Source organism: Mastigoproctus giganteus, chromosome 8, assembly GCF_048544385.1.
Source record: "Mastigoproctus giganteus isolate SK-2022 chromosome 8, ASM4854438v1, whole genome shotgun sequence".
Taxonomy (NCBI): Eukaryota; Metazoa; Arthropoda; class Arachnida; order Uropygi; family Thelyphonidae; genus Mastigoproctus; species Mastigoproctus giganteus.
The window spans coordinates 2,210,760-2,229,484 of NC_143582.1; the positions used below are offsets into that span (position 1 = coordinate 2,210,760).

Below are 18,725 nucleotides of genomic sequence, written 5' to 3' on the forward strand. Positions count from 1 at the left end.
TTACAGTCCTTGGGAACTTTCCCCTGAATTGATGCATGACTAAAGGTTTGTTGGCCTCTTTTGCTGCTTTCCTTAATACAATTGCATAGATTTGATCCACCCCAGGTGACTTTTTTTAATATTTAGCCTCAACAATTTGTATTCCACTTTCTTCTCAGTTATCACAAAATTGCTCGGCTCCCTGTTAGAATTTGATACATTTCTGGCATCTCATTCCCTAATATATTTCCTCATGTGTGAATGTAGATAGAAACATTTTTATTTTGAAAATAGCTGCTTATTTCTATAGTTATTTCCTCATTAGTAATTGCATCAAGACTTTACTTCTATTAATACCAAAAGGAAAGGGATGGATCACATTGGTCCACTATAAATATAAATATTATAACTGTTGATGATCCTGTTCATGTTGCTGGCAAACAGAATACATAATTTTGGTTTTACATTCACATGTCAGTAGGGATTGTTGTTCCTTGGCTTTTTTTATTTCTGTGATACACTTTATCTCCCAGGAATTTCCGAGAAATTCGAATTTTTCAAATTTGAACTAATTTTATCTATAGGTTTCCCAAAATCAGTTTATTCATAATAACTGCACAATCATACACCAACCGTTATTAAAAATATAAATAGTGTTATGTTATATTAAAATAACAATGTAGATAAATGAAATAAATAGAATGATATAATTCCACCAGATAAAACTGATAAAAAGGTAACTGTCTGTACAATAAAATATGAAATTTTAAACTGTAAAAGAATTATTTACAATAAAACAATGCAGATAAAACACTATGATAAAAGCGCTAAAACACCATAGCTTTCAGAGGCGTCTGCTCCTTTTTCAACAGTGAGGTTTATCGTACGGCACATCCTTAAATATCAGCAGGCTCACAGTTCTCAGCACATGTTTCTACAGGAGCATGGGCAGTATTCTCATGTGCACTGGAACCGGAAATGGCTTGGGAGTGTGCCAGGCAGAACTGCTCATCCTGTCCAAGAACCACCGCCTCAAAGAGGGGATGAATGCAGATTCCCGTCTCTATTAATGGTATTGCTCTCAGAGGAACAAATCCACAAGCTCTCGAGCCATTTGCTGTCCCAAAATTTATGTGCCCGGTCGACGATAACAGCTTCTTCGTCTGGGGAAATTTGATGGTGCTCCTCCCAAAAATGTTCTGCCACAGCAAACTTCCCATAATCCACAGTCTTCATCGCGTTCATATGCTCCCCCAGATGATTGTTGAACCAACGTTTCGTTTCACCAACATAACATTCCCCACAATCCAGGCACCTGATCTCATACACGACCCCACTTGTAAATTCCCTTGGTATGGGGTCCTTGACCTGTGACACAACTATGTGCAACCTCTGCCCTGGAAGCTGCACACAGCGTGTCTGGCAATCGCGCAATACCCGAGCTATATGCTCAGTTAGGCCAGGATAGTAGGGAATGTATGCGGTGGCAACTGGTGTAAACGGTTCTCTTTGTCCGTGCTCCGCTTCTCGGATATATTTATCTTTGATCTTCTGGGGGTAGCCGTATTTTCTGAGATCCGCTGTGACACGTTCAATTTCTTCTTTTCTATCCTCAGGGGTGCTGCAATGGGACCCAGCCCTATCCAACAATGTCCTAATAACACTATTCTTATGATGGTTGGTTTGTGCTGTATTGTAATGTGTATATTGGCCCCCGGCACATGGGTTTCCTATATACACTGGTTTTCAGCCTAGGGCCTTCCCTATATACCAACACATCAAGGAAAGGCAGGGTACCCTCTACTTCCCCCTCCGAGGTAAACTGAATAAACGGGGAGAAGCTATTAAGGAAACCAAGCACCTCATCCTCTCTCCCCCTCAGAATAATTGTAAATGTATTGTTGATGTATCGTTTCCACGGGGAGAACAGACGCATCAAAATCCTGGCTTCGAGCTCCTCCATAGCTAAATTTGTTATGACAGCACTAATAGGGGAACCCATTGCTGTGCCATGAACCTGCTTGTACATTGTGTTTTGAAACACCATGGTAGTGCTTGAGAGACATAGCTCCACCCCACTACAAATATTCCCAACCCCAGAGGCCTATTTGGGGGGGGGGAAATCAGTTTATTTTTTGTTTGAATTGGATAAGGTTATAGAAAGGCTCTTTAGTAAATGTGATAAGGTAAAAACTGCCTGGAAGTGTACAGAAGTACAAAAAAGCCTTAAAATAAGAGCATGATTAGCTAACCCAATTAATAAGTTTATTTATTCTTCATTTATCCATTTTTAAAAAAATACGCTTTCAAGAAGCATAAACCACTGAGAGCATTTTCATTCAGTCTGGTATGGAGTTTAGAACAAAATGAGCTCATGACAGAGAATGATCTTTCAGTTGATGTAGCTGTTATCAACCACATCCAAAATAAACAGCAGATCCAAATTTGCTGTTTATTTTGTCATTGCATGAAATACATCAAACCCTTTCCAAAGCAATTTTGATATGTCAGATGATGTTATAGGTGCTGTTGTGCATTGAATACTTTTTGCAGAGCCAGCATCATGTCTTCTGGATTATCATTGCGATTGTGTTGAAATGATGAGAATGATTTAAGTTTTTCTTTTCTTCATTTACTCCAAACAATTGCTCAAGGAGTTTCTTGGCCAGCTTGAATGCATTTCGTGCACACATTACAAAAAATAAACTTTCCAGACATTGTCTCCTCTGGGTCATGAAGAAATGGATAAAATTTAAATATGCTCATTTCTTCACCGAGTGAGCAATGGAAAATTCCAGCTTTCTTGAAATTTCTGTATTTTGCCTTTGTAGTGTTGAAAAAAGAAAATGAATAACCATTGTTAGCAAGTTAGCACCCCCCCCCCCTTACACAATGCATTAGTGGCAAGTTTTATTGGCTTCAATGCTTGAGAAATTTCCTTTGGCTGTAAAATGCTGATGTTCTTCCAATATTTAATTAATTTCAATACTTGTAATGTGTTTTTTTTTTTATACAATCAGTGGTGCTAGAAATACACTTTCTTCTAGCACCATTGATCGAAAGCCCAGTACTTCTTCTAGCACCATTGCTAGAAGTACTCTGTCAGTCATGGCATCAAGTGATGACCAGTGGGTTTTGTGATCCAGTTCAAGTTGCAATGTGCCTGTGGTCTGATTTAACACCTTTTGCAATAAGTCATTTTGTGACGGGTGCACATTAAAAAAAAAATCAAACAAGTGCTTGTACTGAAGCAATATCTTTTTTTAATATGGTGTTGGAGTTTGGGAATGTTATTCCTCATTATACAGTTCATCTTCTTTCCACAGTTCTTCACCACTCTCATTGCTTTCCAATTTCATACTCACTTTTCTTGGCTTTCTTTTTCTTTTTCTTCTTGTACAAAACATCTAGATGTAGTTTATGGTTTAAGCATTGCTGCAAATCGCAAAGGTTTGTCCTGTATTTTACCGTGACTCTTGTCCCATCAGTTGTCTGGGTGACATCTGATTTGATTAAGAATTTAAAAGGCAATAAATGTTTGTTCATTAATTGAACTCTTTCTTTTGATGTGAAAGATCCCTGTATGCATATTAGTCCCAAATTATCATAATTCACATTATAGTGAATGTTAGTACTCATATAATGATGATTAGCCTGGCCAGTCCACTCAACCAAATGTTGAATTAATTTTTTCAAGTATTAGTATTTTTTAGTATTAGTAACGGCCGTATGGTGCAAGAAAGCCTATGGCTTATGCTGCACCAGCCAAAAAAAAAAAAAAATCCGAACAAAACAATGATATAAACAAAAATTAAATAAATAAATAAATAATAATAATTAATAAATAAATAAAAATAATAAAATGAAATAAAAAATAAATAAAAAGGAAATTAATCCTATCATCCTATGTGCTTCCCTTACCCGAAAGTACTATCCAGATGACCTTTGAATTTCCCCAAACTGTCGGCCTCTACCACCCATGAAGGCAACTTATTCCAATAATTTATAACTCGCTGGCTAAAATAAAACTTCCTGCAGTCCAATCTAAACATTTCCCCCCGTAACTTGAATTTATGTCCCCTAGTTCTAGCATCATTTATAATCTTGAAAATTTTGTCCTCATTCATTTTACTGATGCCTCTCAGAGCCTTAAACACCTCAATCAAATCTCCTCTAAGGTGTCTAGTTTCCAAACTCTGCAACCCACATATTCGAAGTCTTTCTTCATAAGGACGCCCTTTTGCCGATCTCACCAGGCGAGTTACCCTTCTCTGCACCCTTTCAAGAAGCTCGATGTCTTTCTTTAGGTGCGGTCTCCATACTTGAACACAGTATTCCAAGTGTGGTCTAACATAAGCCTTATATAATGGGATTATCACGTCCCTATCTCTACTTGCAAAAGTTCGATAGATCATCGATAGGACACCATGGGCCTTCCTTGCAACCTGTTTACAATGCTCAGAGAATTTCATGTCTGACCGTATCGTAACACCCAAGTCCCTTTCCTCCAGTACTGGGTTTAGTTGAACTCCACCAAGTGAATAAGTTATTTTGGGATTACTGTTTCCCAGGTGTAATACCTTACACTTTGTTGGATTAAAGCACAGCTGCCATTTTTCTGACCATTCTTGAAGTCTATCTAGGTCTCTCTGAAGAAGCTCAGCTTGACAGTGATCATTAACTACTCTACCAATTTTAACATCATCTGCAAATTTAGACATCACACCCTCTATCCCTTCATCAATGTCGTTTATGAAAATTAAAAACAACAGTGGTCCTAATACTGATCCTTGGGGAACCCCACTTCTTACATCAACCCAATCTGAGGAATAGCCATTTATCACAACCCTCTGCCTCCTGCCCTGAAGCCATCCTTCTATCCATCTAAGGATTTTCCCAGTGATTCCAACCTGTTCTAGCTTATAAAGCAACCGCTCATATGGGACTGAGTCAAAAGCTTTGCTGAAATCTAAATAAACAATGTCGAAATTATTCCCTAAATCCAGCTCGTGAGTGACCCTTTCGAAATAGCGAACCAGATTTGTTAAACATGATTTTCCCTTTACAAAACCATGCTGAGTATCCTTGAGAATTTCAATTCGATCCAAATGATCCTGAATTCCACCCTTGATCATTGCCTCCATGATTTTCCCTACTACTGAAGTCAGACTGACAGGTCGATAATTTCCCACTTCACTTTTAGAGCCACCCTTATGTATGGGAGATACATTTGCACTTTTCCAATCCAAGGGAATCTCCCCAGAGTCTAGTGATGCTCGCATAACCAGCCTCAGTGGTTCAATGCACTCGCTTGCCGCCTCTCTCAAGATTATAGGGTATATTCCATCAACTCCAGGAGCCTTACTGGTCTGTAGGCTTGAAAGTTTTTTCATTAAATAATCTTGCGAAATTTCAATATCATTAATTACATATTTTTTAACTTCGCTCCCACAATTTCCCATTGCCACAAAAGGCTTTTCATTTGTAAATATCGATGCAAAATAACTGTTGAGTTCATCTGCAATGGCATCTGGTGTATTTATTACTGTCCCCTTTCCCTTACGTAAAGGTCCGATCTGGTTTGTCCTGCTCTTCTTGGCATTTATATATGTGAAGAATTCTTTATCCCCCCTCTTTGCTCTGTTTGCTAGTGATTTCTCATAAACTGCCTTTGCCTGTCGAACCTTTTCTGTGGCTCTATTACACATCACCTTGTAGCTGTTATAGGCTTCAGTACTTTTTATTGCTCTGTATCTTTTCCATGCCACCTTTTTCTGCTCAAGTAATGTGGCAACTTCACTATTCATCCAACTTGGAACCCTTCTCGTGGGGTATTTTTTTAATGGTATATACGCATTCAAGGCATCTGTGATTAATGTTTTAAAAGCGTACCACAATTCAATTGTATTCATTCTCTGCGCGATATCTACCCAGTTAATAGAGGCCATGGAGTACCTTAAGGCATCATAATTTCCTCTTCTGAAATTAAAACCCATTCCTTTGCCTTTTACTTCTGCTACCTCTCTCGTCATCATCCACCGTAGAACTCCATGATCACTTCCTGCTACTGGTTCCTCTACTGTCAGCCCTGTTATGTCATCTGATTCATGTGTGATGATGAGGTCTAGGATATTCTTTTCTCTAGTACTTTCCCTGACATGTTGATACAAATAACAGTCATCTAGTTGATTTAAAAATTTTGTTCCCCATGTCGAGTTTCCTTCCCATTTACTCCAATCAATTAGAGGCAAATTGAAATCACCCATAATAAGACATTGACGCTTACTTGCCCATTCCATTTGCATGTAGAGGCTTTTGTCATAGTCTTCACAATCACCTGGTCTATAGATTACTCCTACTCGCATTGTACCTTTGTTTCCAACTATCTCACACCATACAGACTCTATACTAGCATGTGAAATGTCTGAATCCGGGAAAGCTATCATCGCACTCAGGCTGCTTCTGATAAGAAGCATTACCCCACCACCCCTTCTATCTACTCTATCCTTCCTAAATACATTATACAAGCAACAAATACATTATACAAGTGCTTTAACCATTCAAGTTCATCAGCCTTCTTGTCATGTATGACGTTAACAAAAGTCCATAATCAGTTGCATTACTGCTTTTTCATTTTTTGGAAGTTTGTAGCTTTTGTTTTCAGTAGATTGTCGAATAAATTGCAGTTTTGTTATCTGTTGTATGGATAATCTATCCAGATCAGGTGAGCCTGGCAACAATTTCACCAAGCAATTGTTGTTTTAGATATGTAAAAAATTGACGGAATTCTTTTGAACTCTAGGTGATTTTGAATTCAATGTTGACTGTTCTGTGTTTCCTTCCTCTGTGTTTTCGTTACTTCTCACCGAATCATCAGGTGCAAAATTAATTCCATGCAATGTTAAATGTCTCAATATTCCGCTAATTCCATTCAGCTGGACTTTCTTGTTGTATTTATTGCAGTTCACGTAATTGGGTTCTGTTTCTGATTTTATAAAATATTCTCAGGCTGGTGATTGGTTTGACATTTGCACAATTTCCTTTGAACTCATTCCTATAATACAAGGGTACATCTTACAATTTTTATATAAATTACAATTTCATAAGAATTATAGTTTTTACCACTTATGCTTAACTGCATAAATATTTATTATAAAATTTAAGTGATAAATGTTACATCTTTTCAAAAAGAGTTCTCATCTAGGTTTTTCAGTTTGACATTTCAAATTAAACTAAAGTCCGAATAAACAGATTTGCCCATAAAATTTATAAAACCAAACCTGCCCATTAAGTATTTTCAGTATATTATTATTTTAGATCTTACCTTATTTTTACAGTTTATTATTATTTACAGTTTTTCTTTTATAAAAATTTATAACTCTACCTTAAAAATTAATCTCAGGAATTCCTGGGAACTCCCAGAGTGAAAACACTACATGTGAGGAATTTTTTTATAGATGTGGATGTCAAAGCATATCATATTCTAACAGGGAAATAAATGATTTCCCTGTTAGAATATGATATAAATGATTTCATGATGGTTGCGGTTAGAGAGGACAAAGTGATTATTAATGGAGTCCCTTAGGTTCAGTGCTGGACTGTATTTTCAGTTTTTTTTTTTTTTTTTTTTTAATGATATTGATAAAGGTATATCATGTCTCCAGATGATAGAAAGGTTGGCAGGGTGGTTAATGACACTAATCAGATTATGCTATTGCAACAAGATGTAGAAAAATTAGGCGTGATGACTTTGAAGTGGCAACTGAAGTTTAATATTGATAAATGCAAGCTACTACATATAGGCCAGGTTGTGGAGTTCTGTCAGGAATTTATCAGAAGGATAAGGAGGTAATTATGTTGTATAAGGCAATGACTAGGCCACATTTTGAATAATACATACAGATCTGGAAGCCTCATTTAAGAAGGATGTGGATTGGTTGTAATGGGTGCAGAGAAGCGTAATGAGATTAGTGAGGGGGATCAAAAAGGTACTCTTGAAAAGAAAGATTTCAGTCCTGCAAATTGAAGCATCTGGAAACTAGGCACCTAGTTACCTGTATGTATTATTCAAAATATGGTCTAATCATTGCCTTATACAACAGGATAATTGCCTCATCCTTTTTGATAAATTCTTGACAGAACTCCATAACCTGGCCTAGCAGCCTGCCTAAAGTGCTCATAGAACATGTCTGACTGTACAATTACTGCAGGCCTCAAATGAATTGAGTTAATTAAATGCAGGTGGCATTCTAACATCTTATTCAGATGACACTCATAAGGGGACTTAAATTTAAATTGAGGAAGAATAGGTGCAGGATAGATGTGTGGAAATTTGCTTTGAGCTTGAGGGTAGTTGATTGTTGGAGCAAACCCCTGTCTTGTGCTGGTGGAAGCAGGTAGGAAGAACTAGAAGTCTTAAATTACACTATCCAGGAAAGCACATTTTACTATTTCCGGTTGATTTCCTTAAACACTAATCAGATTTTGATTGCATGCTTCTTGCAGTGAAACATTTTTCAATTTTTAAACACACACACACACTGGTCATTTGTCGCAAATGACCATTGCAGGAAACAATTACATGATAGATTTTTTGTTTATTATTTTGGAAGAATGGTTGGATAGCTTTACACAAATGACTGTCTATCACACTAGTAATGAACTTTCTATTAGGCCAAGAATTTTTTTTTTTACCCTTAGCATGTATTCAATTGAAAGACAATGCACACTGTAAACTCCCAGTCCAAGTTCCCTTGGTCAACACTTGCAAAAAAAAATGACTCTGGATTATTTTAATTGTTGCTATTGTCTTAAGAAATTAGCCTTTTAAATAAAGTTTAGAGGTATAATTCCTCTTGAGAGGGAAAAAATTAAATCTTTTCTCTAATGGTGATTCATAGTATACATTCTATTATAACCTATATGTATGTTCAAACTATGTTAAGATTTATCATAGAATATAAATTTACCATGATTTTCTTTAAAAATATTTATATTATAAAAAGTCTTACCTTAATTTGGTTTTGCTCATATTTATATAGTATATTGTGATCATCCAAAAAAAAAAAGCTTTATAAAGCTTTTTTTTGTGATCATCCAAAAAAAAAAAGCTTAATAACTTAAGTAAAGTTAACTAAACAAGAACTAATTAATGCCATCTATACATAACTAGATAGAACATTACATCAGTCTTTTTATTTATTTTTTGTATAGTTTAAGAACAATTAGTAAAATATTTCATATCAGATAGGCTGGTAGTTAATTAACCCTATAATAGCCATAACTGGTCCACGAGGTAAAACCTAGTAAAGGATAATCATTAGTCAAAGAAAAAGTAAAAATAAAACAATTAATCAACATAATATATATCAAGTCAATAGTATATCAAGGTAATAGGACACATTGAAAGGGACTTTATCAAGGGCTAACCCTCTCAATATGTCCCCTACAATTAACCTGGCTATCAGTTTCTGATATCATCTGCCTGTTTAACACTGTCCAGATAAATGGATCAGTATAGTTAAAGTTAGACAATAATTTTGTTGTTAACAGGCTGGATGACTTTAGCCCTATAGTAACTACCAGCCCTTTAGCCCTTTAGTAACTACCAGCCTATCCGATATGAAATATATTTTACTAATTGTTCTTAAACTATACAAAAAAAAAAAAAAAAAAAAAAAATATATATATATATATATATATATATATGGGGGCTGCATGAATCATTTTGTTGTACTGATATTTTGTTATAATAAATTTTGCTGAACATTCTTTTAAAAAAAAAAGTAAAGTGCAGCCATTATCAACCCACTGCAGGATGGAAGCCTCCTCAACAATTCATGCTGAGGGAAATGGACCATAATCTGCCATGCTGGTCCAATGCAGGTTGGCAGATCGACCGTATTCAGCAGTCAGGGGCTTGAACCCCGGTCTACTCAAAGAGCGTGTGCTACTGCGCTCCCGCTCCTGCCCACTCAGCTACGGAGGCCAAGTGGGCTCCTGCCCACTCGGCCTCCGTCTTTTAACAGAACCATTCTTTTAACAGAACCATTATTTGTTCAAATACATTCTTCTGTACTTTGTTAATATATAAATATATATTAACATTTAAATTTATAATAAAATAAAGTTACAAGAATATACGTACTGCAAAAGTAAAAATATTTTTTGTAGAGATCATTGTTTTGAAAGCATATTGTATTTAATAAGAAAATACTGTAACACCTGAATTTTCAATTACATTTTGAGATGTATGGTATATGTAACTTATTATTACTTTGCACATATTAATGCCAAAATTTAGCTTTACTGTAATTGAAATGGTGTAGATTCAGATTGCACTGAATTAAGTTATTTGCTAATTCTAAGGCTTATTTTATTTTATTTTTTTTCTCATACAATGCAAACTGTTTTCTTTGATTTCAGCGCTTTTTTTTTTTTTTTTTAATATCAGTTTATAAACAGTTAACTAGTGAAAGGAGCAGGTATACACAAATTTGTTTCACAGACTGCATTATCCTCACGCCATCCATTTTGTGAGGGAGGTGGGTAAAAGGTATCCCATTTATAAAAACTTTTTTTTTCTTTCTCTATTGAAGTTTCCTACAGCTGTATTTATAATATGAGGGCTATTCATGATTTTTGCCTATGTAAATTGATACATTTTGGTGTTTAAAATTTATCATACTGATTTTTTGTTGGAACTATTTCTCTTAAAAAAGAATTACAAAGCATACAATATGAGAATTTGGTGGGAACCTGGAAACGTTTCTGTTATTGTAAAATTTTCTTTACTGTACATTGAAATAGGATTTTGCTGTATATTTATTTTATGATAATCTACATGTTCCAAGTTGCTGTGAATTTAATTATTATTATTATTTATTTATTTTTTTTTGTTTAAAAAAAACTAAGCTTGATATTAGTATTAAAGTGTATAACACCTGTAGATGTGTTAAAATTTTGATGATATATCAAATAATTTTTGCCACTTTTTAAGAGTGGACCTATGCCTGATCCATCTGTGAAGCGGCCATATATGACTTCAGCTGGACAGGCCCCTGCAGCACCAGCTCAGGGACAGTATGGTCAACAGTACCGACCATATACCCAAACTCAACCACAAGGAACTCCTGCCAGAAGCATGAGTCAGACCTATCCTCAACAGGTATGCATTAATTATGTGATTAATTAAATAGTGACAAATTTATTATTAAAATTTTTAATATTTAGAATTAGATTTCTGTTAGTTTATTCTTATACTTCAAATAAGTTTCTAGCAGAAGTTAAACATTGTAACATAAAGTACTGAAAATGACATGCATCAAACATTTGGTGCAGGGTGATCAAAGTAACTCCCTGTTAACAATAAACTTCCAGAAACAACAAGAACAGTAACAACGGTGCTATGATAGTTCCACACTTTTATGACAGTGACTTCATTGTAAGTTAATATGAGACTTAAGATATAGGCACAGCTTCTAGTTTAGATGCAGTCTTTAACTTTATTGAGTGTTATTTGTGGTCATGAGGATGTGATCTCAGCGATGTCTAAAGCTAAGTAGGTATATTGTTTCAAATTGTATGCCATATAATAAACAACTTTTCCCCCCCCCCCCCTCTCTTTGTTAAGCTTAGAATGTTAATGCTCGATATACTTCATAAACATACATTATGTGTATGTACAGTTCTTTGTTTATGGACATGATTAATTATTCCCTCACAATATTTCATATCCTAGGTAAAAAAAAAAATGAAAACTTGAATAACGTTAACTGTTATTTTATGATTGAGAGCAATCAATGAGAGATACATCATGGAGTTAAATTACACTAGTCTGCATTTTTTAAAAAGATTTTCAAGTTTTTTAAATTTTCAGTAAACCCACTGAATCAGTACTTTTTTGTGCTTATCGCACGAATCCCTTTTCAAAGTAGTAATTTGCCTCATGTTTTTCTAACCGTCCATGGTGAATCCTTTCATGCTGTGTTTCATATTGCACAAATGTTTTGTGGAAAATATTGTAAGTGGCTGTGCAGTAAATGAACTTTCACATTCATGTTACAGCTTAATTTTTTTGAAACTAGAATAAGTTTCATCATATTGTTGGCAAGCAATCTTTTCACAGTCCTCTGATTTAAGCATTGAGTGCCATGTTTACCTAAAAATATGTACTGGTACTAGTATCTGTAACCATGCCACTAGTGGTGTGTGTTTTTTTTTTTTTTTTTTTTTGCTGGCTCCCAAGTCTGGGCAACCTGGGAGCAGAATTGCTGGCACCCACCAGTATTGCATTACCTCTGGTGGGTGCCAGATTTTGTACACATATAGGATAGTAGACCCAGGCTGGTTTCATCGTGCCTGGGTCTACTATCCAGGCAGTAGTTGCCCGGGTGTTGGCTGCTCCCTGGTTGCGAAGTGGCCTAGAGTTTCTACACCATCACAGAGAACAAAGGTGGAGATGGGCAATTGCCTTGGAGCCACCATCACACACACACACACACACACACACACACACACTGGATGATGTGAATGGAATTGTATATAAATCTATGTAAGTTTTGTATATATATATGAATGTATGTAAACTGTGTGTATTAATAAATGGAAAAGTCCTCTGATTTATAATGCTTGAATGTTGACCAAGTCTCCACTTCTTTTTGAGATATAGACATTGTGAAATGATCATATTCCAGCAGCTCTCTGATTTATGATCCATTTAAAATACTAGTGTGGAGTTTAAGCATCACATTTAAATGTGTACCAAAACCAGCTTTCTGCTTTCTACAGCTTTAACAGACTGTTTCGTTAATTCCAGTTTATGTATGTATTTTTTGTTTAAGCTTGCTCTCAAATAGTCAGTGAAAATCTTCTTTCCAACGGAAAGAAGATTTTCACTGACTATTTGAGATATAACACCAAGTATGTTAATTAGTTGTGTTTATGAAGTATAAAACACAAGATCCCTCCTTGGAGTTGAAGGGATTTAATTAATTTTCTCTGTATCTGTGCTAAGCAAGGGAAGCTTTTGGCTGCCACCAGATAATCACTAAATCTGGTGCTTGAGAGACCTGTTGTGACAAAAGAACTTTTGCTTGGAGATCCAACAAACTCATTGATGACATTTCTGCTTCCAGATGTGAGATTATTCCTTTTTTGGCCATGCATTTCTAATACAGTGATTAGTTTTAGTCGAGCTGTCCTGTTCCTTAGAAAGTGAATATTGTGTAACCTGAATGTTTTCCAAGAAGTATGGTTAGCATCCTCACATAACCACACACTATTCACTCATGAACACAGCATTTTGCCTTTTCTAATAAGAATTTCAGCCTGTCTTAAGTTTCTTTTATGTGTGTGGAAAGGACAACTGAAATTGAGGGTAACAGGTAACATGTTCCTGTTGTGTAGCAGAACTATTTAAGCTTCTCATCAAACTGTCACTGTAGAATCTTCATTCTTTTGGATCATTTGTAACATCTGGTGAATCAATTAAACCATTCATGCCAGTATTAGGTTAGTACTGAATAAAATAGATTATTCTGGAGTAATAGGGAATTAATTCTTTTTCTCTGTACCTATACTAAGCAAATGAAGTTCTGCCCCCCCCCCCCCACATAGAGGCGTCTCCGTAGCCAGGTGGGAAGGAGCAGCAGTGCGTAGCGCACGCTTCTTGATTAGACCGGGGTTAGAGCCCGTCACCACCAAATACGGAGGATGCGGAAAGGTCAGGAAATGACCACTGCATATTCATGGAGCAATATGGCCTTAGTTGCCAATGCTCCTAAAAACCAAATAACAAACAAACATCTTTGTAGTGTAAGTTTCAACAGGTGTATCAGACAAGGGAATCAGGATTGTTGACACACCCGCTTTCGTGGATCCTCACGAAACTAAAGTTGGTGGCCTTGCGACATGCCTTTTGCTCATCTGTCAACATTCATGGGACCCATTGAATGCAGACCTTTTTCATACTCAAATATTTTGTTAGGATTTAACTGACACTGCCAATTGAAATGCCTACAGTCTCAGCTATACACCTAACAGATATTGGTCGTGCACGTGGTTGTTTTCCTCAGTGGTGGATGTGGAGGGTTGTTCAGATTCCTTGCCACAATAAAATTCTCTGTATCTCACAACTGTGGAATATGCAGGAACCTTAATGCCCAGTGTCTGTACCACATCAGCAGGAACTTTCTGGGGGGACATTCTTTTCAAAGACAGGTATTTTATCACCATCTGTAGTCCCCCCCCCCCCCAAAATTTCTACTCCTTAGTTTACAAAATCACCTGCAGGAAAAAAAAAGGATTGGATATATTAAACTAAGATTTGGTACATCTTGTACGTCACTAGTGAAGTACAAGATTTACTACCTGCATAATAATATTCACTAGAAGCAAGTTAGAATATGAAGGTTTTGAATGCCCCTCATACATTAGTTATTTGGCCTATAGCAGTCTCATGTTTTCATTTTTGCTGTACTTGCATCATACCAGACAGACTCAACATTACACTGGCACCCCATGCCAGTTAGGTGCACTGCCTTATAATCCAGGTTTCTTAATAGAGAGCATAAATTTCCCCACCCCTTTCCTTTCTGAATATATTGTACTCACCGTATTCAAATTCTTTTTCTTTTCCATCCAGGTGACAACATGTTTCTGATATCTCAATGTCCTCATTTGATGACTTAAATTGAATACTTTAAATTCATAAAATCTATTTACTGTACTCCTAGCATTAGTGCACTGGCAAATATGTGACTGTTTTTGCTCTAAATAACTGTTACACAGTCCATTTATTTGCTTGTTACATGGTGGACTTGCCCACTGCTTGTAATCCTCCCACACCTTTCTTTCCTCACTCTCATCGGGATATGTCATTGACGTTGTAGAGCGGATATCATCTTTTAAGGGCACAAAAGGTGATATAGTTGTACACTTTGGCACTAATGATATTAAGAGTAGGAGACCGGCGGAATTACTTAACAAGTACAGGTCACTGTTGAAAAAAAGCCGTGAATTAGCGTTGAATTTGAAAGTGTCTGCAATTCTGCCCAGACACGATAGGAGAGAGTATATGATGAGAGCCCTGTCAATCAATTCGGCCCTGGAAAGATTGTGCAAGGCTCAAAGGGTAGAATTTTTTTCAGCCTGGTCTGTTCTAACAGACCAGGCTGAAAAAAACAGGAGAGACTGCTTCTACAGGGATGGGATACACTTAAATAGAAAGTGTGCAAGAATGTTTGCTGATGTTATCGAGGCAGTGTTAGGTGGGTCAGAAAACTGCTAGATTGGGGGGATACAAGGACTAATAGATTACCAGTAGCCACTGGCAGAGGTGAAAGTGATTCTTGCACCGTTTCTATTGGAATGAGCAGCAGCTTAAAAAATAAGATGCAGGATATTTCAGAGACTGCTGGGGGTCATTGCGGTAAAAGTAAACACATGGGTTGTGTTAGGGTAGCTAAGAATAGGAACAGGTGCATGTATACTTGCGTGTACACCAATGCTAGGAGTTTGGTAAATAAATTTGATGAATTTGAGGTATTGCTCAAAGCATCAAAGGCGGATATTGTTGGGATATCAGAGACGTGGTGTCACACAGATATAAGTAATGCAGAACTGGAATTTGGTGAGTACAACGTCTACAGAAAGGATAGACAGGATAGGAAGGGAGAAGGGGTTATGCTATTAGTTAAGAAACACATAAAATCCAAGTAAGTGAAGCCAGTCGACATTGCTGGACAGTGCAGTGTTCAGTCAGTTTGGTGTGACATAAGCATTGGGAGATCAAAATTGAGAGTAGGAGTGTGCTATAGGCCTAATGACTCTGATGAGTATAATAAGAAACTGTACAGGGAAATAGTGGGCCAGTAAATCAGTCTTATAATGGGGGATTTTAATTTCCCAGATATTGACTGGAATTTGTGGGTTGGTCACTCGCACACTAGCAAGGCTTTCGTGGATTTATTGGATGATTGTTTTCTAAATCAGCATGTTCGGGAGGCAACTAGAGGGAGCAATACTCTTGATTTGATTATCAGTAGTGATTCTTCATGCATTAAGAATCTGCAGATACAGGAACCACTAGGTGGCAGTGATCACAGTGTGCTGAAGTGGGATTTACTCAAGGAGGTAACTACCATCAGAGGTAAAGGGAAGGGTTATTGCTTTCTTAAAGGCGACTATGATGGTCTGAGACAGTATTTAAATTCTATACAGTGGGACAAACTGATGATGTTACCAACAGCAAACTCAAAATGGGAAGCATTCAAAGAACTTATCTTGGAAGCTACTAGGCTTTACATACCAACTAAGAAATATTGTTCAAGGTTCAGGCCTAAATGGATGTCAGATGAACTAATGAGACATATGGCAGAGAAGAAAAATGCATGGGATATCTATAAATTAACATGTGACACAGAAGCCTATGATAGATATAAGTTGATCTGTGACCAAGTTACAAAGGAGGTTAGGCAGGCGAAGGCAGATTACGAGAAATCTTTGGCAAGGGATGCAAAGAAAAACAGCAAGGAATTCTTTACTTATGTAAACTCTAGAAGGAAGGGGATGAATCAGATTGGTCCACTTGATATCGATGGTTCAACTGTTCATGATCCTGCTCAGGTAGCTAACAAACTAAATCAATATTTTCCATCGACATTCACACATGGGGAGTTATTCACTAAGGGGAATGCCATAGATGAAGTAAACACTGGAAGTGAGCTAGAGTGAGCTAGATGATATTGTAATAATTGAGAGTAAAGTGGAGGAGAAATTGTTGAAGATAAATACAAGAAAGGCACCTGGGGTGGATGGGATCTATCCAGTTATATTAAAGGAGGCAGCAAAGGAAGTAAGCAATCTGTTAGCATAATTATGAGAGTTTCCTTGGACTCAGGGGAGGTACCCACAGACTGGAGATGTGCAAATGTAACCCCAATTCACAAAGGAGGATCAAAGGCCGACACCAGTAATTATTGACCTGTGAGTTTAACTTCTGCTCCAGGAAAATTAATGGAAGCACTGGTTAAAGAAGCACTGCAGGATCATCTTGACAAGAATTCAGTTATAGCTCAGACACAGCATTGTTTTGTTAAGGGAAGGTCTTGCCTGACCAATTTGATTGGATACTATGATGTAGTCACAAAAGAACTGGATACAAATAATAACTTTGATATCATATATTTGGATCTTAGAAAGGCCTTTGATACTGTTGCACATGGAAGACTGCTGCACAAATTGGAGCAGTGTGGCATTGGAGGCAAATTGCTGCTATGGATAAAGGGATTGTTGAGTGGGAGAAGACAGGGTGGTAATTAATGGACACTGCTCATCGTGGACTAATGTTATTAGTGGAGTCCCTCGGGGTTCAGTGTTGGGTCCATTGTTGTTTTCTGTATTTATAAATAATATTGATGATGGTATATCAAGCTTAATGTCCAAGTTTGCAGACGATACAAAGGTTGGCAGGGTTGTTAAGGACGCTACTGACGCTATGCTTCTGCAACAGGATCTGGAAAAGTTGAGCAGATGGGCTGAGAGGTGGCAAATGAAGTTTAACATTGACAAATGTAAAGTACTACGTATGGGGAAACAGGAACCCGAGAGCAACGTATCAACTCTGTGGTACTAAACTGACAGTGGTAGAGAATGAAAAGAACCTGGGGGTAATTGTGCAGGCAGATATGAAGTTCTCTGAGCAGTGTAGACGGGCTGCAAGAGTAGCTCATGGTGTCTTATCAATGATATACAGGAATTTTTCTAGCAGGGATAGGGAGGTGATTATTCCCTTGTATAAGGCAATGGTCAGGCCGCACCTTGAGTACTGTATACAGGTCTGGAGGCCTCATTTCAAGAAGGATGTAGAGCTGCTGGAACGAGTACAGAGAAGGGCAACAAGGTTAGTGAACGGAACGAAGGGTTGCTCTTACGAAGAAAGGCTTAAGTTTTGGAAATTACAGTGTCTGGAAACTAGGCACCGGCGAGGTGATCTGATAGGTGTACAAAGCCTTGAATGTGTTGAGCATGCTCAATGCTGATGGGATACTGCCTCTTGCTCAGAATAATCACCTGAGAGGGCATAAATTCAAACTGAGGAAAGACAGATGTAGGATAAAAAAAAAAAAAGTAAAGTGCAGCCATTATCAACCCACTGCAGGATGGAAGCCTCCTCAACAATTCATGCTGAGGGAAATGGACCATAATCTGCCATACTGGTCCAGTGCGGGTTGGCAGATCGACCGTATTCAGCAGTCAGGGGCTTGAACCCCGGTCTACTCAAAGAGCGTGTGCTACTGCACTCCCGCTCCTGACCACTCGGCTACGGAGGCCGTGATGTAGGATAGATGTGCGGAAATTTGCCTTTAGCCAGCGGGTAGTTGGATGGTGGAACAGATTTCCATCCCTTGTCGTGGAAGTTGATAGCCTAAATAAATTTAAGGCTCAGCTGGACAGGTATTTCGAACGAACAGAGGGGTGAAGTGGAAGGGGTTTTTTTTTTTTTTAATATCATTTGCATATCCCAATAGAATCACTGAAATAATCATTCACCTCTGCTTGTGGCTACCATTGACTTGTCGCTCTGTGTATCATCATACCTAGAAAATAACCTGCCCCATGTATCTTGCATAATCCCTCCACAGCGGAATTGATTAAAAAGATCTTCATCAGTTCATCTGACATCCATTTAAGCCTAAATGGATGTCAGATGAACTAATTAGACATGTGACAGAGAAGAAAAATGC

At 37.3% G+C, this 18,725-nt stretch overlaps 1 protein-coding gene across 1 annotated transcript in view; it reads left to right on the forward strand.

Annotated features, from left to right (window-relative positions):
- The window catches only part of LOC150081197 (uncharacterized), a 502,723-nt gene that overhangs the window by 174,617 nt on the left and 309,381 nt on the right, over positions 1–18,725 (forward strand). Inside the window, exon 2 of the mRNA XM_090379371.1 lies at positions 10,979–11,146. Coding sequence (XP_090235497.1) covers positions 10,979–11,146 — 168 coding nt within the window. The remainder of the gene's footprint in view (positions 1–10,978; positions 11,147–18,725) is intronic.